The sequence below is a fragment of the Haliotis rufescens genome, unplaced genomic scaffold (assembly GCF_023055435.1).
Source record: "Haliotis rufescens isolate VD_foot unplaced genomic scaffold, xgHalRufe1.0.p SCAF_8, whole genome shotgun sequence".
Lineage (NCBI taxonomy): Eukaryota > Metazoa > Mollusca > Gastropoda > Lepetellida > Haliotidae > Haliotis > Haliotis rufescens.
Genome location: NW_025964372.1, coordinates 13957354 through 13985085, shown reverse-complemented (window position 1 = coordinate 13985085; position 27732 = coordinate 13957354). Strand labels below are relative to the sequence as shown.

The 27732-nt window shown below is 40.9% G+C and overlaps 1 protein-coding gene across 2 annotated transcripts in view; it reads left to right on the top strand.

Annotated features, from left to right (window-relative positions):
* LOC124149041 (coiled-coil domain-containing protein 180-like) overlaps positions 1–27732 on the top strand; it is a 95309-nt gene that overhangs the window by 61046 nt on the left and 6531 nt on the right. Inside the window, exons 18-32 of one of the 2 annotated variants that reach the window (XM_046520382.2) lie at positions 4249–4532; positions 6007–6088; positions 6606–6699; positions 11110–11290; positions 11832–11978; positions 13432–13608; positions 14904–15087; positions 15878–16016; positions 16518–16586; positions 17798–17897; positions 19141–19392; positions 21459–21606; positions 22101–22245; positions 23882–24042; positions 26680–26817. In XM_046520382.2, coding sequence (XP_046376338.2) covers positions 4249–4532; positions 6007–6088; positions 6606–6699; positions 11110–11290; positions 11832–11978; positions 13432–13608; positions 14904–15087; positions 15878–16016; positions 16518–16586; positions 17798–17897; positions 19141–19392; positions 21459–21606; positions 22101–22245; positions 23882–24042; positions 26680–26817 — 2301 coding nt within the window. The remainder of the gene's footprint in view (positions 1–4248; positions 4533–6006; positions 6089–6605; positions 6700–11109; positions 11291–11831; positions 11979–13431; positions 13609–14903; positions 15088–15877; positions 16017–16517; positions 16587–17797; positions 17898–19140; positions 19393–21458; positions 21607–22100; positions 22246–23881; positions 24043–26679; positions 26818–27732) is intronic. The other variant, XM_046520383.2, reaches the window with a different exon arrangement.

The window sequence follows — 27732 nt, the reverse complement described above, 5'->3', positions numbered from 1 at the left end:
AGTAGCATGTTTGGCATATTCGTCAGTCTTCACCTCTCCTTGCGTGTTATTTACAAAAACATTGCAAACCAATCCACATGCTTGGATCATAAAAGCAAGTGTGCTTTCAATATAAATGTATAAAATATTTACTCTTAAGCAGCCAAATCACAGAAAATTGAAAAAGATGACCATATATTTTAAAATGCCAACTTGCGCAAATACAGAATAAATGTTGACGTGAGGGCAGGGGTCACTTTCAGCTTGTCCTTGAATATCAGGAGTGGACATGAAAGATGTTTGTTTGCTAACAAGTCAGCTTGAGATTATCAATTCACAATGTTAACATGTTTACAGATCAATGAGATCTGTGCAACAGGCGTGTAAGCCATCAGTGACCCATGGTCTGATCAAACGTCAATACAGACCAACAGCTTCACAAACATAGGTTGGCCTTTGTCTAGAGTTTGTAAATAGTGATGTGTGAAATTGAAACAGAATCTATATGTAATTAAAGTAATTGTCCATAGTAAATGTCACTCATCCTTCCAGAATTTTACTTGACTCAGACTAGCAGACCCATATATTTCAAACCCGGCTGTTTTAGTGCCATACATTATCCTTTAGATGACTTGATTTCTAGACTCGCTGAGGCATGACCGCCTCCGGGGTCTAGTGGTAGAGCGTCCGCCCAGAGAGTCAGAGGTTCGATACCTGGCCGCGTCATACCAAAAGATGTTACTTGTTGTTACCCTGCCTGTCGCTTGGCATAAAACAAGGACTAGTCAGTACACTGTGTCTGAGTGGGGTATTCGTGTTAAACTACGGCATGGTATTTCAGTGGGCTAGCACTTTAAAATCAGCTTTAGTCTGGACTAGTACAAGCAGCCACACAAACACACACAAGTGCTTGCACATCGCTACATAAGTGCAATAATCTTGGACGTTAAAACCATTTCATCTTCACTTTATTGAAAATACGGGTTGTGCTCATTTCTGGAGCAGAACTCTAAAACCATTGTATGTTTTAGATGAAACTTGCTATTCAGATCAGTCTTGTGGTGAACTGATGCCTTTTGATGTTTTGGGATATTGAAAAATACTGAATAGCATTATTTTTTTCTTCTCTGACCGTAAGGTATCAAATAGCAATCAACCAAAAGTTGGGTATAAGTAGCCAAACTCCATTTCCGAATTGCACCAGACTGGGGGGATATGTCATCTCCTGATGACTCATGTAAGCTTAGCAGTGAAATGTGTCTATGTGTAACTCATGTATGTTGTGTAAACCCTACCATTACCTGAGCCATGCAGAGAGTAGATGGCCGCAGGGCTGTAACACATGTTGCACAATAAATATTGCAGTTTGTATTATTTGTTGGAGGACATGCTGGCTCCCTCTTGCTGAAACCAGGCCATCGTTTGAATTGTTGGTTAAAAATGTCTCAACAATGCAAAGCACTATGCATTCATGAGTGATGGAGGAAGGTAGCACACCCATGAAGATCCAGGGTAGAACAGGTCTTCAGCAACCCATGCTTGCCGTAGAGGCGACTATGCTTTCATGTGAGGCTGCTAACGGGATCGGGTCGTCAGACTCACTGACTTGGTTGATGCATGTCATCATATGCCAATTGTGTGGATCAATACTCATGATATTAATCACAGGATTGTCTGGTCCAGACTCGATTACTTACAGACTGCCGTCATAGCTGGAATATTGCTGAGTGCAGCGTTAAACAAACAAACAAACAAAGGAAGGTAGTGCATACAAACCTACAATCCCATTTAGCACTGACGATGACTTCCAGGTTGAGTTTGGCTGTCTGTTGGCCTGGAATTAGAGTGTTTGAACGCCAATGTTCCATTGATTATGTTGTCAGTGATGTTTGCCATCTTATTGAAAATTAAATATGTATTAAGCAAACACTGGACTTGGTGCAGTGTGGGTGTGCTGTCAAGCAGGTTATTGATTGTAAAACTTGGCTCACTTAGTACGAGTAAGTAAAAGTCAATATTGACATGTGACAAAACTACTCACAAATCATCCTAGACTGACCTTGCTGCCGATTTTCATTATCACAATATTGAAGACATCAAAAGAAAACTTTCATTTGGAAGGAACAGTTCAAATGTGTAGATTGCATAACATCAAATATTTAATAACACCTGACAGACACTGTTGATCCCCTACTAACTGGACTCCATGTGTAGACCTAAAGAACAGAGACAGGCTGGGGTCCCTGCTCATAGTTTGAGGTGATCGTTGTAAGTCTGTGACTTTAGCCACTAATCTGAAGCCCAAGTCTATTAAAATCCTGTTAGGTCTAGTAACCCCAGCTAATAATAATCAATATGATAACAGTAAAATCTATTGAAAATTATGATTAGAGCCAAGCTCAAGTGAGTATAGTAGACTGAAAAGTATTTGCACATGTTGTAATGAACTGTTTGAGACGTAAAGTATACTCGAATGTCCTCACCCAATTGTTTGGGTAGCTTGGTTTGAGAAATTGACTTGTTCTATCAAGTTTACATTAGGCAGCTGAGGATAATAGTGATTTTGTTCTGACCTTATTTAAATCAAATATATTGGAGATATTTCCTTGGATATACAACTTCTTTATAACAATGAATGCAATGTTTCTGTGTAGATATTCACAGTGTTGTCAAGCTAGTGGTAACGTTGATGTATGGACTATGATTGGCTTTTCTTTCTGCACAGTTTTACGGAAGCATAATATTTAGTCCTGTATGCATAAAGATCAAGGTTGGCCCAAATTATATCCATTGCAAGTCCCATTGGACTCAAAAGAGTTGATGTTGGAATGATTAAAATTCATTTACTTGAAGCATGTATGAAAGTTTTATCTGATATTTCTGTTCTGGTAAGAAATACAGTCAATGTTCAGGTCGGTTGTTTCCACTCAATCACTATGTGTGATACAAGCAGGGACACCCTCATCTACATCAAGCCTCAGGCATCAAACATACTTTGTAGTTTATTTGCTGTTGGAACCCATGAAGATCCGGGCTAGAAGAGGTCTTCAGCAACCCATGCTTGCCGTAAAAGGCGACTATGCTTGTCGTAAGAGCCGACTAACGGAATCGGGTGGTCAGACTCGCTGACTTGGTTGATGCATGTCATCTTGTGCCAATTGTGTGGATCGATGTTCATGATAACAATCACTGGATTGTCTGGTCCAGACTTGATTATTTACAGACCGCTGTCATATAGCTGGAATACTGCTGAGTGCAGTGTTAACAAACAAACAATATTATTTGCTGTTGGTGTACAGTGGTTGTCTGGGACCACCATTTTAATGCCTAGGATCCACACAACTTGTTAGATGGATGCCCATGCATGTATCTACAAACAAGATGTGTTTTTGGTTATTATCCACAGCAACAAAGTGTAGAAATGGGTGTGGTCCATCCATCCTGCGGTCCATCACATTTTGTTGCCTGAGCATAACTCAAAGACGGTTCAATATTTCTTGATCCAACTTTGCACTAATATCAGTCTAGCCATGAACTGGTGCCTTTTGCTATTTAGGAATTAAGGGTTGTTGGGGGAGTATAAAAGAAAGTTTGAAAAAAACTAATAAAATAGATTACAAACATAAGTTGAGATATATAATGAACACTTTATATTACTAGACAGTGTCATAACAGGATTAAATTGCGTACTTCAGTATGGACTTGTTGACATGGTTTTTTTGGTGTAATGTACTGGCGATAATTTCTTTACATAGGGTAAAAAAACATCAGAATTCATATCATTGTAGGCATGTTTTATGTGCGCCCATTCTAAACCGCTGTATTTGGGGGGCAGGGGGTGCACTATACTCAAGAAAAAATGGTAAAATGTTTATTTAAGGGAGAGTAATGTGGGGTGTTTTGGGATAGTGGAGGCCTAGGGAGTGCTGAATCAGATGCTGGGGTGAGATTCTTGGAATCCTGCAGTTTAATTTAGTTTTGATGAGGAAACAGGTAGGCTGTGGACAGTTAGCTTGAAGCTGTTGCAGTTATCTTTGTGCCCCTTTTTATTCAAGTGATGGTTCCAGTGAGACTGATAGGGTTCACAGGTTTTCATCCTCCACTTTAGGACAGTGGGGTCATTGGCCTGTGTGATATTGTGTTTATTTTGTGTATTGGACTATTAAGGGTTGTGTGTAGCACAAACTCTTAGTTGGGACATGTCTTTTGGTGGTTTGTTTGCTGAGATTGTTTGAGAATATATTAAAGATATTTCACTGCTTTTTCCAGAAACCTTCATCAAGTCAGCTGCCACTGGCTGTCAGTGAGGTATTGTCGACAGAGCGGGGCACGACCTTCTATGTGCTGACAGTTGCTGGGGAACATGGGATACCTCAGGACAGCCCAAGGTCAGTGCCGGGCACTCCCACCACGAAGTCTGTGCCGGCCACGCCCCCCAAGAGGTCGCTGACCCCGGCATTCATGACTGAAGAAGCAATTGTTGATGACAACATGCCAGAGTATATCAAGAGCGTGGACATTCCCTCCTCACTCCTCATAGAAGTTAGAAAAAAGTAAGAATATGTTGTTGTTTCACCAGCTCCAACCAGGGTTCACCTTTCACCTGACTGGGACAACCCTCGTAATATCAATCACTGATTCATCTGATTCCGACTTGATTATTTGCAGGCTGTGTTAAAGAACAACCAAAAAAAACAAACGAAAGGTGGCTTTGGACCCTTGTCACTCATATCATAATTTATTTTACAAAAGTAGAAGCCTCTCAAATATTTTGACCGTATTTTCTATTCCAAGAGCTGTTTGGTTCAGTCCCTCTGGAGCAGTGTTTAATCTTGCCACATGCTACCAAGGCCAAACTATGGTCTTACTTTGTCTGTGACAAAAACGATCAAGATTACTAACCTCGTCCTGTCACTCAACATCATTCTTTTTTAGTAGATCTTAGTGTTAATGTATGGACTTAGTTACCAAACCAAAAGAAAATTTTACTAGACTTGGGCCTCAGACAAGCGGTTAAAGCCACAGACTGTACTTAGATCACAGATCGGTATGCTCCATTTCATAATTCAAATGTACCCCTGCTTCCCATATAAAGGGAAACAACTCTCACTGTACATTTTCCTAATGTTTGAAACTGCATAAAATCCTTCTCACTTTTCTAAGTTGGGTTCTTCATTGATGGTCTGGATTCTTCGAAATCTTGATTACAAACACTTTTGGGTGTGATTAACATCTGCATTGTTCAGCTCACTTAATCTCAGCATTGTATTATCTGTTTCCATAATGATACAATAATTGACACTCAAATGCAGCTCCATTTCAATGCTCAACACTTTCAATAAGGTGTCATTTTTTGTAGCTTTTTTGCAGTGTCTGACATGTAAAATAGGCTGTTTGACTGGCTCGTAGCATTTATAAATGTTGTTATAATTGGCTTTTGCTAACATGGGTAAAGATCTCTAGACACACTTTGGAAAATCAACAATGCAGCGATTGTGTCACGCCTTTCAAAATGCTTTTGTGTTTATTTACTGCATCATTGCACAGTCGAAGGCAGACTTTCCCATTCAGGAATTGGGCAAGCTGAACAGCAAGTGAAAAAAAGTCAGACGATGACAGCTGTACTGTCACGATCAGTGAAACATCATCCCGGTCCAACTACTTATTGCAAAAGAAGGGGACAGCTGTTTTTCCTTGGCTGTTTTCTTTTTACTAAAATAAGAATTTAATGACTCAAACTTCCATACCAGCACCCTGACATGCTTAGAGTAACCATCACCAAGTAGTTGGTGAAGCCCCTTCACAATGACTCCCACCTCTCCCGTTTTGAAAATGCCCTTTTAGAAAGTTCCCCTTCCCCTCCCCTTTTCTAAACCTGCCCACCTTTTTTTCACTACTGGGCCTGAAGGACTGTTCTATTTTGTCAACTGGAATGAAGATTGTTTAATGTATGGTTATACTTGGAAACATGTCAGTTTTGCATGAGAGTTTTCCAGTCTGTCCTCACCATGCAGTGATGTGTTGCAGGGTGAGGATGAACTTTCTGAACCACCTGGAGGACTGGATGACCCAGGCCGCTGAGCGAGCAAGCAGCGTCGTGGTGGCCAAGGTACGCCATGGTCATGAAGTGACAGTTAACTGTACTTATTGTTCTGTCCTCATCTGGCCAAGGGTCCGAGTTTGAGGACACTAAATTTAGTCATGTTAGTTGGAGTCTTTCTTCTTTTGTGGGATTAAATAGGCCCCCAATAACATAGGCTTTGCACAAGAGGCTTCCAGTTAGATTGGGTGGTCATACTCTGTGCCTTGGTTGAATGCATGTCTTCATACTCCTACAAAATGTCAATAATTGTTTTGTCTGGTCCAGATATTTTACAGGCTACCATAATATTGCTGGAATGTTGCGGAGTGCAATGTTAAATGATAAACGAACAAAAAATTTAGCTTGACCAAACCAGTTCAGTAGATTTTACTGTTATTTGCTGTCTTTCAGAAATATACTAGACCGAAAGAATTTATACCACAGACAACAGATCTTTATGAAATTTGATTGATTCCACTTTGACTAGTTGAGAGGACTGTCTAATGTTTGTGGTGTATTACAATGTTGTCCTTGTCTCCATCAGTGTGAGGAGTTGAACAGTGAGCTTGATCTGCGCCTCCATCTGCACCAGCCCCGAGCCCGGCGGGCTGAGTTCGACGTCCACAACGTCAGAGCAGGTACGTGGATGCTGGAAACACTCATCTGCAGTGTTCAAAATTAACCATGGAAGTCACTGGTCCTTGATACAGCCTTAATGTTAAAAGATAAATAGGTATGGGGTCCATAGATTCAAATAACATAGGAGCAAACCTCAAGGATCCCTGGACCCGCATTAATTTTGAACACTATCTGTGTATTAGTCACTATGTCCGATATCTCTGTAGTTGTCACAACAACCATTGTCTCTGTAGTTGTCAAAAGAACCATTGTCTTTGTAGTTGTCATAACAACCATTGTCTCTGTAGTTGTCATAACAACCATTGTCTATGTAGTTTTCAGAACATCCATTGTCTGTGTAGTTGTCAGAACATCCATTGTCTGTGTAGTTGTCAGAACAACCATTGTCTGTGTAGTGTCAGAACAACCATTGTCTGTGTAGTTGTCAGAACATCCATTGTCTGTGTAGTTGTAATAACAACCATTGTCTGTGTAGTTTTCAGAACATCCATTGTCTCTGTAGTTGTCAGAACATCCATTGTCTCTGTAGTTGTCAGAACAACCATTGTCTGTGTAGTTGTCAGAACATCCATTGTCTGTGTAGTTGTCAGAACAACCATTGTCTGTGTAGTTGTCAGAACAACCATTGTCTGTGTAGTTGTCAGAACATCCATTGTCTGTGTAGTTGTCAGAACAACCATTGTCTGTGTAGTTGTCAGAACATCCATTGTCTGTGTAGTTGTCAGAACATCCATTGTCTGTGTAGTTGTCAGAACATCCATTGTCTGTGTAGTTGTCAGAACAACCATTGTCTGTGTAGTTTTCAGAACATCCATTGTCTGTGTAGTTGTCAGAACAACCATTGTCTCTGTAGTTGTCAGAACAACCATTGTCTGTACAGTTGTCAGAACAACCATTGTCTGTGTAGTTGTCAGAACATCCATTGTCTCTGTAGTTGTCAGAACAACCATTGTCTGTGTAGTTGTCAGAACAACCATTGTCTGTGTAGTTGTCAGAACAACCATTGTCTGTGTAGTTGTCAGAACAACCATTGTCTGTACAGTTGTCAGAACATCCATTGTCTGTGTAGTTGTCATAACAACCATTGTCTGTGTAGTTGTCAGAACATCCATTGTCTGTGTAGTTGTCAGAACATCCATTGTCTGTGTAGTTGTCAGAACAACCATTGTCTGTGTAGTTGTCAGAACATCCATTGTCTGTGTAGTTGTCAGAACATCCATTGTCTGTGTAGTTGTCATAACAACCATTGTCTGTGTAGTTTTCAGAACATCCATTGTCTGTGTAGTTGTCAGAACAACCATTGTCTCTGTAGTTGTCAGAACAACCATTGTCTCTGTAGTTGTCAGAACAACCATTGTCTCTGTAGTTGTCAGAAGAACCATTGTCTCTGTAGTTGTCAGAACATCCATTGTCTGTGTAGTTGTCAGAACATCCATTGTCTGTGTAGTTGTCATAACAACCATTGTCTGTGTAGTTTTCAGAACATCCATTGTCTGTGTAGTTGTCAGAACAACCATTGTCTGTGTAGTTGTCAGAACAACCATTGTCTCTGTAGTTGTCAGAACAGCCATTGTCTGTGTAGTTGTCAGAACATCCATTGTCTCTGTAGTTGTCAGAACAACCATTGTCTGTGTAGTTGTCAGAACATCCATTGTCTGTGTAGTTGTCATAACAACCATTGTCTGTGTAGTTGTCATAACAACCATTGTCTGTGTAGTTGTCAGAACAACCATTGTCTGTGTAGTTGTCAGAACAACCATTGTCTGTACAGTTGTCGGAACATCCATTGTCTGTGTAGTTGTCATATCAACCATTGTCTCTGTAGTTGTCAGAACATCCATTGTCTGTGTAGTTGTCAGAACATCCATTGTCTGTGTAGTTGTCAGAACAACCATTGTCTGTGTAGTTGTCAGAACATCCATTGTCTGTGTAGTTGTCAGAACAACCATTGTCTCTGTAGTTGTCAGAACAACCATTGTCTCTGTAGTTGTCAGAACAACCATTGTCTCTGTAGTTGTCAGAACAACCATTGTCTCTGTAGTTGTCAGAACAACCATTGTCTCTGTAGTTGTCAGAACAACCATTGTCTCTGTAGTTGTCAGAACAACCATTGTCTGTGTAGTTTTCAGAACATCCATTGTCTGTGTAGTTGTCATAACAACCATTGTCTGTGTAGTTGTCAGAACAACCATTGTCTGTGTAGTTGTCAGAACAACCATTGTCTCTGTAGTTGTCAGAACAACCATTGTCTCTGTAGTTGTCAGAACATCCATTGTCTCTGTAGTTGTCAGAACAACCATTGTCTGTGTAGTTGTCAGAACAAGCATTGTCTCAGTAGTTGTCAGAACAACCATTGTCTGTGTAGTTGTCAGAACAACCATTGTCTGTGTAGTTGTAATAACAACCATTGTCTGTGTAGTTTTCAGAACATCCATTGTCTCAGTAGTTGTCAGAACAACCATTGTCTGTGTAGTTGTCAGAACAACCATTGTCTGTGTAGTTGTCAGAACATCCATTGTCTGTGTAGTTGTCATAACAACCATTGTCTGTGTAGTTGTCAGAACAGCCATTGTCTGTGTAGTTGTCAGAACAACCATTGTCTGTGTAGTTGTCAGAACAACCATTGTCTCTGTAGTTGTCAGAACAACCATTGTCTCTGTAGTTGTCAGAACATCTATTGTCTCTGTAGTTGTCAGAACAACCATTGTCTCTGTAGTTGTCAGAACAACCATTGTCTGTACAGTTGTCAGAACATCCATTGTCTGTGTAGTTGTCAGAACATCCATTGTCTGTGTAGTTGTCAGAACAACCATTGTCTGTGTAGTTGTCAGAACAACCATTGTCTGTACAGTTGTCAGAACATCCATTGTCTGTGTAGTTGTCAGAACATCCATTGTCTCTGTAGTTGTTATAACAACCATTGTCTGTGTAGTTTTCAGAACATCCATTGTCTCAGTAGTTGTCAGAACAACCATTGTCTCTGTAGTTGTCAGAACAACCATTGTCTCTGTAGTTGTCAGAACAACCATTGTCTGTACAGTTGTCAGAACATCCATTGTCTGTGTAGTTGTCAGAACATCCATTGTCTCTGTAGTTGTCAGAACAACCATTGTCTGTGTAGTTGTCAGAACAACCATTGTCTGTGTAGTTGTCAGAACAACCATTGTCTGTGTAGTTGTCAGAACATCCATTGTCTGTGTAGTTGTAATAACAACCATTGTCTGTGTAGTTTTCAGAACATCCATTGTCTCAGTAGTTGTCAGAACAACCATTGTCTGTGTAGTTGTCAGAACAACCATTGTCTGTGTAGTTGTCAGAACATCCATTGTCTGTGTAGTTGTCATAACAACCATTGTCTGTGTAGTTGTCAGAACAGCCATTGTCTGTGTAGTTGTCAGAACAACCATTGTCTGTGTAGTTGTCAGAACAACCATTGTCTGTGTAGTTGTCAGAACAACCATTGTCTCTGTAGTTGTCAGAACATCTATTGTCTCTGTAGTTGTCAGAACAACCATTGTCTCTGTAGTTGTCAGAACAACCATTGTCTGTACAGTTGTCAGAACATCCATTGTCTGTGTAGTTGTCAGAACATCCATTGTCTCTGTAGTTGTCAGAACAACCATTGTCTGTGTAGTTGTCAGAACAACCATTGTCTGTACAGTTGTCAGAACATCCATTGTCTGTGTAGTTGTCAGAACATCCATTGTCTCTGTAGTTGTCAGAACAACCTTTATATGTGTACTTCAAGAAGAAAATGTAGCTTGCTTGTACATGCTTGTTATAATAAGTGACTAAAATGGCTGTTGTCATGGAATCATTGTACCATCCCGTTGAGGAAGCAGAATAGATACTGTAAATATTTGAAAAAGCACAGGGCTTTTACTGTTTTCATAAAGTCCTTTGAATGCATGGATGTTTTAAGCATTTGCATGAAGCTTTTACAATTTTGTTTTAAATGCCTCTTTTCTGTGTCTGGAACTAAGATAGGAAGATTTGAAAACTTAATCAAATGTAATCGTTGCTTTCCATCACTGTTTCATAAGGAATTGTTGAAGGCAGGCATTTATTCAGTGCAGCCATTATTCAAGGATTAATGGTACATTTAGAGATTTCTTGACATGGGAAGTGATGACAGACTAAGTGGCTGAGACAGGGCACCTGTATCACTGCAGTTTGTTTCCAGGGATTATTTCTAGAGATGGCTGACATTGTTCCATCACTTTGTTAATTTCTAATACTGCATATTTTTTGTTATTACCAAATCATTTACATTCTAAACGACACTTTTAAAATACAACTATCAGGTAGCAAAAATAATGTCCATATAAACGTACTAGTCTTGATGGTAACTGTCATGTTGTGAAGTGATGTGGCGTTGGTCTAGTGAAGTCATCCCTTCTGTGTTGCAGCCGAGCTTGTGATGCACTCGGAGCGTGTGGCCCGTCACTGTAAGGGCATCCAGCAGGCTCTCTCCGAACTCCGGCATCGCTTCAATGGCATGAGTCATGAACACAACAAGCTGGCACAGAAGTTCCGAGAGGATATCGAAGCTCTGGAGATCATCTTTATCAATGCTACAAAATCTTCAAGGTTAACACAGCAATCAGTACAAAAACACATAAATATTTCAGGGATTGATAATTAGTGGATATTTGTATTTTCTTGTTAAATAACATGTTTATCTCAATGACAGTCTCATTAACATCAGATTTCCCATACCATGCCTCTCTAAGGGAAGATCTTAGGACGCCTCCATGGAAAGTCACATCAGGTTAACTGTCTTATCGGCCAATCAGCATTGAGTCTTCTAAATTATTGCCACAAGTGAGCGGAGCATGCAGACCAGCATATCTGATTTTTGTATCTCGACTTCTTCTGAATGTAGATAAATGAGACTGCTCCATTATTTGTTGTAGATATTTGATTCACCTTGTACTTTCTGAGCACCATGGCATCTACACCCAAAAAGCAGTACAATAGTGCATGTTTATGTTCTATGTGTGTGTTTTCAATATTACGAGTCAAAGTGGTTAAACAAAAGGAATTAGTGATTTAGGAATAATAGAATATCTGTTCCTTGTGGAATATTGCTGCAAAAACTCACTCACTCACTCCCTCGGTGTGTTTCCAGACTTGTGGCTCTACAGAACCAGCTGAGTGTAGAGCTGGACAAGTTCATGTCGGTGATCCGCACATCACTCCGGCAGTTCCGCCAGCACCTTGACGAGACGCTCCAGATGCTCCGCGAGTCTAACGCGAGGTTCATCAAGTCCTTCAAGTGAGTAACAATGAGTAGACATTGCCAGTTGATCAACCTATACACTGTAGAGACAAGTAGACATTGCCAGTTGATCAACCTGTACACTGTAGAGACAAGTAGACATTGCCAGTTGATCAACCTATACACTGTAGAGACAAGTAGACATTGCCAGTTGATCAACCTGTACACTGTAGAGACAAGTAGACATTGCCAGTTGATCAACCTGTACACTGTAGAGACAAGTAGACATTGCCAGTTGATCAACCTGTACACTGTAGAGACAAGTAGACATTGCCAGTTGATCAACTTGTACACTGTAGAGACAAGTAGACATTGCCAGTTGATCAACTTGTACACTGTAGAGACGAGTAGACATTGCCAGTTGATCAACTTGTACACTGTAGAGACGAGTAGACATTGCCAGTTGATCAACTTGTACACTGTAGAGACGAGTAGACATTACCAGTTGATCAACCTGTACACTGTAGAGACAAGTAGACATTGCCAGTTGATCAACTTGTACACTGTAGAGACGAGTAGACATTGCCAGTTGATCAACTTGTACACTGTAGAGACGAGTAGACATTGCCAGTTGATCAACTTGTACACTGTAGAGACGAGTAGACATTGCCAGTTGATCAACTTGTACACTGTAGAGACGAGTAGACATTGCCAGTTGATCAACCTGTACACTGTAGAGACGAGTAGACATTGCCAGTTGAATAACCAACAGAATGTAGAGATGAGTTGACATTGCCAGTTGATCAAGTAGACATTGCCAATGGTCTCTACATTGTATTGGTGGATCAAGTAGACATTGCTAGTTGATCAACCAACAGAATGTAGAGATGAGTTGACATTGCCAGTTGATCAACCAACAGAATGTAGAGATGAGTTGACATTGCCAGTTGATCAACCAACAGAATGTAGAGATGAGTTGACATTGCCAGTTGATCAAGTAGACATTGCCAATGGTCTCTACACTGTATTGGTGGATCAAGTAGACATTGCCAAAGGTCTCTACACTGTATTGGTGGATCAAGTAGACATTGCCAATGGTCTCTACACTGCATTGGTGGATCAAGTAGACATTGCCAATGGTCTCTACACTGTATTGGTGGATCAAGTAGACATTGCCAATGGTCTCTACACTGCATTGGTGGATCAAGTAGACATTGCCAATGGTCTCTACACTGTATTGGTGGATCAAGTAGACATTGCCAATGGTCTCTACACTGTATTGGTGGATCAAGTAGACATTGCCAATGGTCTCTACACTGTATTGGTGGATCAAGTAGACATTGTCAGTTGTCTCTACATTGTATTGGTGGATCAAGTAGACATTGTCAGTTGTCTCTACATTGTATTGGTGGATCAAGTAGACATTGTCAGTTGTCTCTACATTGTATTGGTGGATCAAGTAGACATTGCCAGTTGATCAACCTATAGAATGTGTTCTGTGTTACTGCAGGGTTTTCTCAGATGGAGGCAACTTTTGTCCAGATGAGATCGAGGAATATCGGAAGAAACTGGAGAAGATGTCCCAGAAGATAGACACGTCGGAGGGTTCCATCATGTCCGACCTGGAAGGAATGGAGTCGAAGAGACTGGAGCAGGCCACTAAAGTTGCCATAGAGTTTGAGGACAGGTGGGGACTTCAGAGTGTTTAATGAGGGACTCATTTGGCTGTTTGTGCAAGTTTGATTCACTTTGGTTCATGATGGATAGCAGTAGACACAATTTCACACATGGGATTAATTACAGTGTCTACACTCTTTTTTCTGGTTTTATTGTGTAACAGCACACACTGCAATGTTCTAGCTATATCACATCTGCCTGTAAATTATCGAGTCTGGACCTGACCAACTAGTGATTGATACTATAAACAAGTCACCAAGCCTGACCTCACAATCCTTTAAGCTGCTTCTTATGACAACCATAGGTTGCTGGGAACCAATTATAACCCAGAGTCCCCACCCCACACAGGGTACTTATTACAAGTCTAGACATCGTCTGGAGATGGGCACCAGAATGTGGTCTTTCTTTCAATCTGTGCAAGGTGTAAAGAGTAAAGGATTTTATTATTGATATTTTGAATTCAATTTGAACGGTACATTTTGAAAAGATATAGTGTGGAAATATTATGCTGGAAACTATCTTACAAGGAAAGGGAGTTAACTGACTCTAAAAGTCCAGTTTCCACGATTGCCGAAATATGCTGGAATTTCTGCGCTCGATCGTAGCGCCACCAGTGGGTATTACAAGTTATGTCCCTTCTATGCCCCTCCTATTGACCAGTTAGATTCCAACTCTCATATCACTTGCATTTGCTTCAAACAAAATGGCGGCGCCCAGTCAAGACGATCTGATCGATGATAAAGATATATATTGTAATAAAACGGAACTTACCTTGTGAAGTGCATCAAATTATATGAGCACCTTGATATAAATCCTGAAAAGATTTTAAAAATACCTGTCGATGCCCGGTTGACGATACACATCTTTTGCAATTCCTGCAGTCGACCGAAATCTGCATGCTGAAATTCATGTTGTTGACAAACTGGATGTTGATTTTGTAACACCATTTTGATGGGACTATGCATGGACTCGGTAGTCCAGTCAAAATATAACTCCATAATTCCATCCTAGTTCGGCAAAGGTGGATACTGGACTTTCACAGTCAGTTAACTCCCTTACCTCGGGAAGATGCCTGGAAACTTGGAAGACATATTTGTATAACTGAATGTATTACTCCCTAGATGAGTTTTGGCTCTGATCAGTGGGAAAGAGAAGGCCCCCAGTGCAAATTAACATGAGAATGAGGTGGTCAGTAGGATATCTTCTTGGATGGTGATATCAAAGAACCCTGTCAGGTAGACCTCAGCCACAGTTCACACCTTGATAGATTCAGCTTGAGCTGATGGTTGCACTTGATGTCCACAGGTTCAAGAGTCACATGTTTGACCTGCTCTTCATGGAGAAGATCGCCAGATGGCTGACTAACACCCAGGTGAAGATCAAGGCTGAGGTGGCCAACAGCAACTCCCAGGCTCAACGACTGATGCAGCACCTCAATGACCTTGACCGCAGGATAGATGCATGTGAAAAACCCAACCTTGACAAGGAGGTGAGTCAGAAGGTGCCAATGACTGTGACTTCATGGTAGATGAATGTGGGAAACCTAACCCTGACAAGGAGGTGAGTCAGAAGGTGCCAATGACTGACTTCATGGTAGATGAATGTGGGAAACCTAACCCTGACAAGTGTAAAACATAGCCGCAACTGGGAGGTGAGCTGGACTGTGTTTAACCTTGACCTTGACCTCTGCATAGATGTGAGAAACGCAATCTATTAAAAGGAAATAGGAATTGTGTCTGTTTGAGTCACTGACCATAGTTTAAGGATGAAAACATAATTTTTACATCTCAAAAATATAATCTCATTGACCTTTACTGAAAAATAAACGCTTTTCAGGGACAGAGAGAACTGTAAAAATTACAGTGGGCATGACTGTAAGTGACTATTCTCAACACAAATTACAAACAAATTTATTGATAATTATTACAATATTTTATGAATGCTTCATCACAGTTGTAAGGAATAGTGTATTTCATTTGCACTGAATTAAAAAGGAAATAGATGCATCACATTTGTAAACTAATGATTAGAATTAAATTTTCATTTGGAGTTTTTTGAAATATAACCCTGAATTGTCAGAGCTCCAAATAAGCTTTGTATCTGCATAAAATGCACAAAAATAAATTACTATTACCCAGTTACTCAAGAGAGTGAAAATACATTGACTACCCAAACAAAACTATATATGTGCATGAAAACATAGAAGCAAATATTAAATGGCTGAAAACGTTATCTGGAGCCCGGATACATAGATCATAATTCCATCTTCTGTATTCCAGCAAATCACATCCAGTCAGCTGAATGACAGCCTTAAAGCCTTACTGGAGGCGTTCCATGCACGCTGCGTGTACCTCAACTGTATGAAGGAGGGGCTGGCCCGACCCCAGTCAGCCAGCCTGCAGGGTAATCCAGCCACCGGTGAGTATAGAGGGTAGGGGAGTGTGGAGTGATACAATGCTTCTGCATGGTCACTTGAGTTAAGCAGTACAAAGAAGAGTGGCCTTTACCCAAACAACCTCTGCTTGTCATGAGAGGCAACTGTATTGATCGGGGGAGGCAGGACATGGTTCATTGCATGTCATCATACTCCAATGGCATGGACTGTGCTCATAATAATAATCACTGGTTTGTCTGGTCTAGATTTGAGTATTTACATGCTACCAGTATATAGCTGGAATATTGCTGAGTGTTTAACATCAAACAAACAAGCAATATATATTCAACTGCAACCATCCAGGAGGACTTAATTGTGATGACCAAATGTTAGACTAAATAATGTGACATTTACAGTTAAATATCTTTCTCTTTGACCAACCAGAATCATGACCAAATGTTTATGATATTGTCTGCTTATTTCTGTGTATTTTCACATAGTTTTAACTTTGGTAATTAATGTGATTCTTTTTTTGTTGGTATCAGGCTTTGCCAGAAAAAAGCGTCGGAGTTATAGTCTGTCATTGCCTACATCAGCTAGAATAGTATCATTTGGTATAGTGGTCCTTTCTATAACACGTCTTTTGTTCTTTATATTCATTTGTTTGATTTTTGTTTATTTGTTTTCCCTTTGTTGTTTTTATTTGGAAAATATTGTCACTTTTGTTTTGCTAAGTTAATAGCCATGGAGATTGGGGTCAGAATATGTCCCCAGTAACCTATGCTGGTTGTAAGAGGTAACTTAATGGATCAAGTCATCAGACTCCGTGACTGAGCTGATTGTTTGTCACTGTACCTTGATGGCGTGGGTCGTTACTCATGACATCAATCACTGTGGAGGATTTCCAATCATAAGTCCACAGTGCCAGATGCTTGTCATAAGAGCTGAACAAATCGAGAATAAGTTGGTTATAAATGTTTAACCTTGCTGATAATTGCTCATGCTATCAACCTCTGGTTTGTCTGGTGAGGTGAGGTGAAAAGGGGCTTAACGTCACGTCCAAGATTATTGCACTTATATAGTGATGTGTATGCACTTGTGTGTGTGGCTACATGTACTAGTCTGGACTAATGCCGATTTTATAGTGCTAGCCCACTAAGACACCATGCTGCAGTTTAACATGAATACCCCACTCAGATGCAGTATACTGACTCCGAGCCGACCAGGGGTTGTTTTAATGCCTAGCGCATTTGGTATGACACGACCAGGGATCAAACCCTGGAACGTCCGCTGTCCAAGCAGATGCTCTACTACTTGAGGACGGAGGTGGTAGGTTTGTCTGGTGCAGACCCAACTTCTTGCAGACTGCCATGATATAGCTGTAACATTGCTGGCATGTTGTTTAACTACAACCACGTACATCACTGTATATTCCACAATATGTTTCCTAAAATATAAAACAGATTTATTTGAATGTACGACATTACATTTAAGAATAATTTTGTCTTGATATTTATCAACTGATCAAGTTTGAGACTCTGCTAGTCTTTGTTGATTAGAATAGGTCCAGAGCAACCTATGCTTGTCATAATAGGCGACTAGATGGATCCGGTGGTCAGACTCAGTGGCCTTGCCGATTATGTGTCATCATGTCTCGATGATGTTGATCATTGCTCATGCTTTCAGTCACTGGTTGTCTGGTGTAGACTTTTGTAGATTTGGATATGGCTGGAATATTGTTAAATGTGGCATAAAACAACACTCACTCACTTTGTTGTCCTCAAATGGCGGAGAATGTTCATGTTGTCTATACCTCCCCTTGCAGCTGCTCGGGTCGGCTTTTCGTACGATGTGACTGCAGTCAGCAAACCCGGCAAACAGCCATCGGAAGATCCCTCTGTCGGAGTCATCAAGAGCATTCTCAAGTCAGTGTTTTGTTCCAGTTATGTTTATGTACTTTGGATGCACAAACAATATGGCATCAGATCACATGATATAGAGCCCTGAAGAGGACAAAACTATGTACTTGGTTATCAGGACACCTTTGTTGCCTGGGTAACTGAATATCTATATATCTGAGTCAGATACCAGTTATTACAAAGTCACACAACCCATAATCATGCATCAATGAAGTACTTCCACCTCTGTTCTTTTTAAATTTTGAAAATCTAATAATGAATTTTAATGAAGCCTAAGGACTTTTGTTTTATGTATGTCTAGCGTTTATCTTTTGTCACTAAACCAGATTTTTGGAAAAATGAACATGCCACATGAAAGTGTTGGTTATAATGAATATATCATGGTTATCGGAAGTCGGTGAGTCAGGTGTAGTAAATATAGTTGTTGTCCCAGAGCAGCAGTCATTGACATCGTATGTAACAATAAACCCCTGCTAATCCTAGTAGAATTGTTCCAAGTTAAATCATCAAGTAGAAATGTATGGATTAACAAACCATGAATATGTAGCAATGTTCCTTTCACAGAAGTACACATTCCAAACAGTAATCATCCACAAGATGGGATTTCATTGTGTTAAAGGGGAACTAGCCTCATGTTCACTGGCAGTCCCAGCTGATTCTGTGTCTGCTGCCTCAAGTTATTTCATGTATATCAAACCCGCAGTTCATTTTGGTGAGATGAAATGGGCTTTAACATCGCATTCAAGATTATTGCACTTATATTGCAACGTGCCTGTGTCTGTGTCTGTGTTTGTGTGTGTCTCTGTTTGTACTAGTCCAGACTAATGCCGATTTATAGTGCTAGCCCACTGAGATACCATGCCGCAGTTTAACCTGAATACCCCACTCAGACAGTATACTATCCGAGCTGACCAGTCCTTGTTTTACTCCCTCAATGGCAAGCGCCAGACAGGGTAACAACAAGTACCATCTTTAACGTCTTTTGGTATAAAGCGGCCGGGGATTGAACCAATTAGCTTCTTATCACCAGGCAGATGCTCTGTCCACGGAGGCAGTCCACAGTTCTTGATAACCCTAATATCACAGATTATCAGATAATGTCCACATTGTGCAATGATTACACTGTCTAGACCTTGGCTGAGTAGCACAGAATGTGGAGAGCTAAACAGTGAAAAATCCCAATGTATTGGAAGGTTGCTTATAAAAAAAGGTGGAACGTGTTGTTAATACTTCACTGATGTTTTTACAGAAGCCAGAAGAGCAAGATGCGTTTTGGAATGGATGCTGAGCTGGATGGTGACACGATGACGCCGTCCACGACGATGCTGCCCACTTCCACCAGCATCACCCAGGACTTGGCCAGAGATAAGCAGAAGTCCTCCATGTCCCAGAGCTCCAACAAGCTCAGCAACATCGGGGAGAAGAAGGCGGGGAGTCGGCGTGGAACTCTCGGATCAATTGTCATTGACCTAAATGTTCCAGTCAAGAGAGTTCACTCAGCGTGAGTTGTGTTTAGTGGCACAGAAACTGTTCTGTTGCCATCTGTTAACTTGAGTCCTTAATTGTAACTTAAAACATGGATAGAGTATTCATGTAAGGAAAATATTAATGCTGTGTCTTAAATCTTGTGACGTTGTGATATGATGTAAATGTACATATGCTATTATGATAGTACGGAGTATGGGTCAGTTGGTGATATATAAACATTCATTAAGGGGTTAACTTGAAGACATATGGATGTTTCAATAAGTTTTGTCTTTTTGGTCAGGATCTTGGCAATCAGTTTCCTTGATTAGTTCTATTAATTTAGGGAACCATCTGAATGAAATATATAGGGTCATGTTCCACAAAGTGATCTTCGTTCTAAGGTGATTGTAACTCCTATACTTAAATTAACGTGGACATATGATTGCTCACCAATATGAATTTGTAGAACAGGGCCCTTGAATATTTCATTCTGCTTGACGATGTCGCTGTCAAACTGTTAATCATTATACATAGTTTGGCGAAACCGCGTTATCAGTGGTTCATATTGGGAAAGGGAGGTCACTCTAAATTCAAACGGGAGCTATCTCCGTTGTTTTCGGATTTGCGAGAAATGGCGTCAGTCATGCTGTACGTTGTTGGTCCAGCTATTAAATGCCCAGCTAATCCCTAAGGTAAAACGTATTCTTAATTAAATGTTTGAATGCATCATATATTTATGTTTCCATCCGTACATCTTCTTAGATTGGTTTAGTGCTGATAACCATTTTCTAAAATGTGGGCCCACATTGTTCCCGTCATATATGGTGATCGAAACAAGTGGGCCCACATTTGTATATAACCTAGCTTCGTTAGGTTGTTTAATTAGTTCTGATAATCAATTCCTAAATGTGGGCAGACGTTCTTCCGTCATATTGATTGCAACAGGAGGGACCACATTTATTTATCGCGAAATTCTACTTAAATATTGATAATCATTTTCTCAAATGTGGGCCCACATTGTTCCCGTCATATATGGTGGTCGAAACAAGTTGGCCCACATTTGTACATCTACTAGTAGGAAGACGTTCTTCTGTCATAGTGATTGCAACAGGAGGGACCACATTTATAAATCGCTAAGCTTCATTAGCCTGGCTTACTTATAACCATTTTCTAAAATGTGGGCCCACATTGTTGCCGTCTTATAGTGATCGAAACAGGTGGGCCCACATTTGTAAATTGCTGGGCTTCATTGGGTTGACTGAGTCATTTAGACTAGTGGGCTCACATTTGCATGGGTATGTGACATTATATATTATTCTCATTTTGTAATATTGATGGGAAATATCTTTATAAATGCACACAAAGTCTTTGAAGTTTGAATAACGTCATCATAGCTGACCACACTAGTTTTGCAAAAATAGTTACAAAGCAAGAAACTTAGATCTACTTCAAATTAAATTTACAGATGCAATACCACTCATTCTACTTTTTCCAGTATAACACATCAATCTGATGATAGGTTTGCCGCTGGAAATATGTCTACACTTGAATTGATCTCGGACATGACAGTCATGATACAAGCCTCAAACTTTTCCGAGAACTTGTTCCATAAAAGGAATAACTCATGAATATTAATGACCCTGCGACCTAGTTTGGCGATGTTCGTAGAAGTGAGTTCTGCTGTATTGTCATCGCATTTGTACATTCTAATCCAATTATAAGTCATAATACTTATTTTAAATAGACAAAATAGCAGTTTGTAATGCGGGTTAGTTTACATTGTACATATTCTCAACAACAAGTGCGTTTAGTTTCGAATGTGGGCCCACCTCGAACTTTTGATTAGGCAAACGGAGTTAGCTCCCTTCTCAAACCACCGATAATGCGGTTTCGCCCATTGTTTTGCTGGCTTGGAGGAGAGATTTTTGCACAGACTTTCTTGTGTTTGAGCTGTGTCAGTTGCCAATCCAAAGCCGGTCCCTCCTGTAGTCCTCCACAGTCATACCAGCCACATTGTTGCAACCTAAATGAGGGACTGGGTCTTATTCTGCCCCTAGCTCCCACAGCTGCTCTCAGTGCTGTTTACATGTTGTGCTATAGGTTGAGACGCAGCAGCAAATCCAACAAGTTTGACAAGAAGTACCTGGTGTTCGGGGAGAAGGAGGAGGAGATAGAGCTCACCAACATCATGGACATCATCAGACACACGCTGAGGGAGGCCCTCGATGGGCTGCTCACTACAGCCGACGTACGTGTCTACAGCACTATCATGACAACAGTGTGTCATCTCCGATCTATTATGTTGATGGATACCCTGGACCTATTGCCACCATAGCTTTGTTCTGGGAGTGATGTGACCAGCTCCATTTCTCTTATCCCTAACTTAACACAGGATTTCTCTACATCTAAATTATCAGCCTCGTCCGAGGTATTGTATGAATGGGTCGGGGGTATTTAACATACAAGAATGGAGATGTAATACAGAGGATAATCGGGGATGGTGACTTGGTTACTCCAGAATCTTGGTGAAAAAAAAGGGAGTGTTAGAAATGCATGCATACAGGGATGGAAAGTAGCTCTAGCCCGCTAGCCCAGACCAGTTTTGTTAATGTTAAAAGTATCCTAAGAGCTAGTAAAATTTCGAACATTTTGGGTTATTGCTATCACTGCTCAGGATAGTGGATGTTTGTCAGATACAATTGTGTGAATTATCAGGTTCACATTTGACCACATTGTTTACAGCTGTACTACCGCCAGAAGGGGAACCGCGTGGTGACTCGGCCACAGGCCCTCCAGGAGACCTTCGAGCAGTGTGCCGACACCCTGGTACAGAAACTCCAGTCTTACTTCAAGCAGGCAGCGGAGTACCACAACCAGTGCCTCCAGGGTAGGGTAACAGTTGTCTCTTTTGGTTTGAGTGATTGAGTGATTTTTATGATCCTTTTGACAATACTCCAGTCATACCTCAATAATGGTGTTCCTGGTATGGACAAGTGCAGACAAGTGTAGACAAGCATAGACAAGTGCAGACAAGTGAAGACAAGCATAGAAAAGTGTAGACAAGTGTAGATAAGCATAGGCAAGCATAGGCAAGCATTGGACAAGTGCAGACAAGCGTGGACAAGTGGAGTGAGTGAGTGAGTGAGTTGGGTTTAATGCCGCTTTTAACAGTATTCCAGTTATATCACGGCGTGTCAGCTTAATGTGGGAGGAAAGCCCGAAGTGATGCAGGTCTCAGACGTTTACCACTTCGGTGAAACCCACGAGCACGGGTATGGTGCTGACAAACCTAGAAACATAATCGGGGCGAACCGGGATTCGAACCCACAATCATAGGTTTCTGGCATGCCCAAGGGACGCGACTCTGCACAGCGAATCACGGCGCCTTAGAGGACTGGGCGACCCGTGCCCCCCTGGACAAATGGAGACAAGCGTAGACAAATGCAGACAAGAGTAGACAAGCATAGACAAGTGTAGATAATTATAGACAAGCGTAGACAAGTGCAGACAAGTGTGGACAAGCGTAGATAAGCATGGACAAGAATAGACAAGTGTAGATAAGCGTGCAGACAAGTGTAGACAAGAGTTGACAAGTGCAGACAAGCTTAGACAAGCATAGACAAGTGTAGACAAGCATAGAAAAGTGTAGACAAGTACAAATAAGCATAGACAAGCCTAGACAAGTGCAGACATGTGTGGACAAGCGTAGATATGCGTGGACAAGCATAGACAAGTGTAGATAAGCGTGGACAAGTGAAGACAAGAGTAGACAAATGCAGACAAGAGTAGACAGGTGCGGACAAGCGTAGGCAAGTGTAGACAAGCATAGACAAGTGTAAACAACCATAGAAAAGTGTAGACAAGTGCAAATAAGCATAGACATGAGTAGACAAGTGTGGACAAGCGTAGATAAGCATAGACAAGTGTAGATAAGTGTGGACAAGTGTAGACAAGAGTAGACAAATGCAGACAAGAGTAGACAGGTGCAGACAAGAGTAGGCAAGTGTAGACAAGCATAGACAGGTACAGACAAGCATAGAAAAGTGTAGACAAGTGCAAATAAGCATAGACAAGCGTAGATAAGTGCGGACAAGTGTAGATAAACGTGGACAAGTGCAGACAAGTGTAGACAGGCACAGACACGAGTAGACAAGTGCAGATATCAAACCTGTTTGACAAGTGAAATGGTCCACTGGGCCACCTTTCTTCTGCCATCAGATTCTCCTTCAGTTTCATCAGTATAGCTTCCTGAAAATAACATTTCAAATTTCATTTTGTACATTGAGGCCCCTTTTAACATGTTTATGATTCTGATATCTATGTCTATTGTCTTCTGTCTTCTGTATCTTATTCTGTAACAATCAGTGACACATGGTTGGATAAACGTTTAGCCTGCAAGACCATTTCCTACCTCCAGACAAGTTATGGATCTTGTAGCTATTATACAGAAATGGACAACAAACAGAACAGTATCTGTATTTTTTGTGATACCTTCCGTTTCTATAGTGACTGCCATGTTTCAGAGCTCCGTAGCCAGCTGGAGCAACTAGAGGAGAGTATTTCCCACGTACCAGGACTGGTCATCTCGGATATCGTGAAGGAGGAGATACAGGTTGCCGAGGATGCCCACACAGAAAGGGAGGGTCAGTTCCTAGACAAGCTGGACAGCATCACCAAGAGACAGGTGAGTTGTCCTGACATGTGCCGGGAGGCAGGAGACGCCGGTACTAGTTTGTTTTCCTGATGGTCTGTTTCTGCCAGAGTGATTCTTGATATTCTGATTGATTCTTCCAGAGAGATCCTTGATATTCTGACTGTTTCTACCAGAGAGATCCTTGCTATTCTGACTGTTTCCACCAGAGAGATCCTTGATATTCTGACTGTTTCTACCAGAGAGATCCTTGATATTCTGACTGTCTCCACCAGAGAGATCCTTATGATTCTGACTGTTTCTACCAGAGAGATCCTTGATATTCTTACTGTTTCCACCAGAGAGATCCTTGATATTCTGACTGTTTCCACCAGAGAGATTCTTGATATTCTGACTGTTTCAGCCAGAGAGATCCTTGATATTCTGACTGTTTCCACCAGAGAGATCCTTGATATTCTGACTGTTCCACCAGAGAGATCCTTGATATTCTGACTGTTTCTACCAGAGAGATCCTTGATATTCTGATATCTTAAAAGCGCTTTTAAAATTTTTTTCATTACTGCAAATAATTTTCCTTATAGCCGGAATGGCTTGTTTTGACTTTATAAATATTAGCACACATGCAACTATCTTCATTAATTAATAATCGCAATATTGTGTGATTGTATTACGAGTAACGAGGGTTATGACCAACATGTAGCACTGCCAGCTTGTGGTATAACTTGCATCTCAGTACATGTATATGTAAAGATAGTTAAAGCAAAACATGTTTCTCTACTGGAGGAATCACAGACAGTCTCACATACCCTATAGACATAAAGCACAGTACAAGCCCAGGTGTTCTATCTACTGGGTGTCAGCACATTTTGTGAATTTAATATCTGTGTCCGGACCTATAGACTACTAGTATCTCAGCCTCTCCTGAGCCATCAGTGTATTTCTTGACTGGTACTTGTGGCCAGTGGTTAACAGGGAAATTTTAGACATTCATCAAAACAATCTATCCAGTGTTTCAGGCAAGGAAAACTTCCTGTCTTTGATAATTTAGCATATTTGAAAAATGTTTGGGCAAGTGCTGAGGAAGGCATGGTCTGTGAGTCATTTCTTGTAAACAATGACAGGAATCTGTAGAAATTGTCAATTTTTACAATAAATTGTATATTGATAATACTTATCCTATCTCACACTATGCATTTCTCATTCTTCTTACGATCCTGAGTGGAAACTTACCTTTAGAAACAAAGGTATCCAGCTTCTACAAGACAATTCTCCCGAACATACCCAGCATCCCCATGGTCACCTCCCAACAATCTGACTTCCCCAGCCAACTCCTTCCTTCTCTTTCTGGAGTCTAGAAAAAGTAGAACAAAAGTCTTTGTACATGTTAAAATCTCCCCGATTCCTGTGATATAATAAGGTTGTGTGTGAAAGTTTGTGTGTCTCTCTTGCTGGTTCTAAACTACCATTCTGCTGAAACATATACACTAATTATATATCCACAGATTCCTCCACCAGAGTATGTACCACCCTGTACATGTAGGATGTAAATGCTTGACCTGTTTCTTAAAAATAACACGCTGTGTTTCATTGTACTGTAATTGAAGTATTTTTTGTCTTGTAGTTGGTTGGTTAGTTGTTTTACGCCGCACTCAGCAATATTCCAGCTATATGACAGCAGTCTGTAAATAATCCAGTCTGGACCAGACAATCCAGTGATTGATATCATGAGCATTGATCCACGCAATTGGGATCAATGACATGCTTCAACCAAGTCAGCGAGCCTGACCACCCAATCCCGATAGTCACCTCTTACGACAAGTGTAGTCGCCTTTTACGGCAAGCATGGGTTGCTGAAGACCTAGCCTATCCCGGATCTTCACGGGTCTTTTGTCGTGTAAGTTCTCTGTTTGCACATCTTATAGCCTCCTAACGCCAATACAGCCATTGCACCACAAGCTTAGCACTATCATGATGGTAATAGTTTATGAATATGAGCAAAGGCTCGTCAAGAATTTGTTAAATTTCATGAGCAGTTTTCAACTGTTGTGATTGTAACCACAGTCGCTGGGTTTGTTTCATTTCTTTTCTGTTTTCTTCCCCCTACCCGCTCGGATTGGTGCTAAACATAAAAATGAGTAACATAAAAATAAAATGAATGGGCTTATATACGCGTCTGACTTGTGAGCCCCAGCTGAAGCAATTGTTTGTTATGTCCCAAGAGGAGTTAACCGCCTCCGTGGTCTAGTGGTAGAGCGTCCGCCCGGAGAGCGGAAGGTCCGTGGTTCGATTCCTGGCCGCGTCATACCAAAAGACGTTGAAAGATGGTACTTGTTGTGACCCTGTCTGGTGCTCGGAATTAAGGGGCTAAAACAAGGACTAGTCGGCTCGGAGTCAGTATGCTGTATCTGAGTGGGGTATTCATGTTAAACTGCGGCATGGTATCTCAGTGGGCTAGCACTACAAATTCTGCATTAGTCCGGACTAGTTCAAGCAGGGACACAAACACACACACACGTGCATGCACGTCGCTATATAAGCGCAATAATCTTGGACGCGACGTTAAACCCCATTTCACCTCACCTCACCAAGAGGAGTTATCTCCCCATTGACTAAGATTCAAGTGGACCATCTCTGCCTGCAGTTTTCTTGTATATTGTTATTCGTCATCAGGTGGAGCACCAGAAACAGCTCCGACCAGCTTTAGGTCACCCCCACCAGGTGGCAGCTTTGCAGGCCCTGTGTGAGAAAGAGGCTGCTCGAAACGCCGACTATCTCGCTGCTGTGCAGGAACAGACTGCAGATCTTCAGGTGAATGTTTCATTCATGTCTTTGACTTAAAACTTAATTATTATTCTCATGTATATTTGAAATTAGTTTAGGCACGGGTCGCCCAGTCGTCTAAGGCGCCGCGATTTGCTGTTCAGAGTTGCGTCCCTTCGGCACGCCAGAAACCTATGATTGTGGGTTCGAATCCCGGTTCGCCCCGATTATGTTTCTAGGTTTGTCAGCACCATACCCGTGCTCGTGGGTTTCACCGAAGTGGTAAACGTCTGAAACCTGCATCACTTCGGGCTTTCCTCCCACATTAAGCTGACACGCCGTGATATAACTGGAATACTGTTAAAAGCGGCGTTAAACCCAACTCACTCACTCACTGAAATTAGTTTATTAAATCTATCCTCTTGCGTTTTAAATTGGTCCTACATATTTAGCACCACAATTTACAAACTTCAGCTTCTAGTGTCAACAAATAGCTTCAGATATGATGAGTTAGTCTTTATTTTCATTTGAAATAATAAACTCATGGAAAATAAATATGTGAGCCCCAATACAAATAAATTGTGAGGATAAGTCTTAATCCATCAAGAGTTATCTCCCCTTTGACCACAGTTCATAATTGACCATCCAAACATTTACAATTTTCTTTCAAATTTCATAAAAATATTCAATCTGAAAATGTCCCCTTAAAAGATGTTTGCTGGTCTGTGTTTAAGTATTAAAATTTAGATGATTTAATCTAAAATCTCCAATTGAAAAACAAGGGGGTGCACTTATGAACTACCGCGCCAAATGCACACTTACTGTGGACTCATGTAGGAAAACGTTATCAAAACGTATGATAAATAGTATTGAACTTTTTAACTCTTTTAACTACCCATGGATAAAACATTGATCTTATGGAAAAGATCATAAATTCTTTCTGTTAGCAGTGTTTGAAATAAG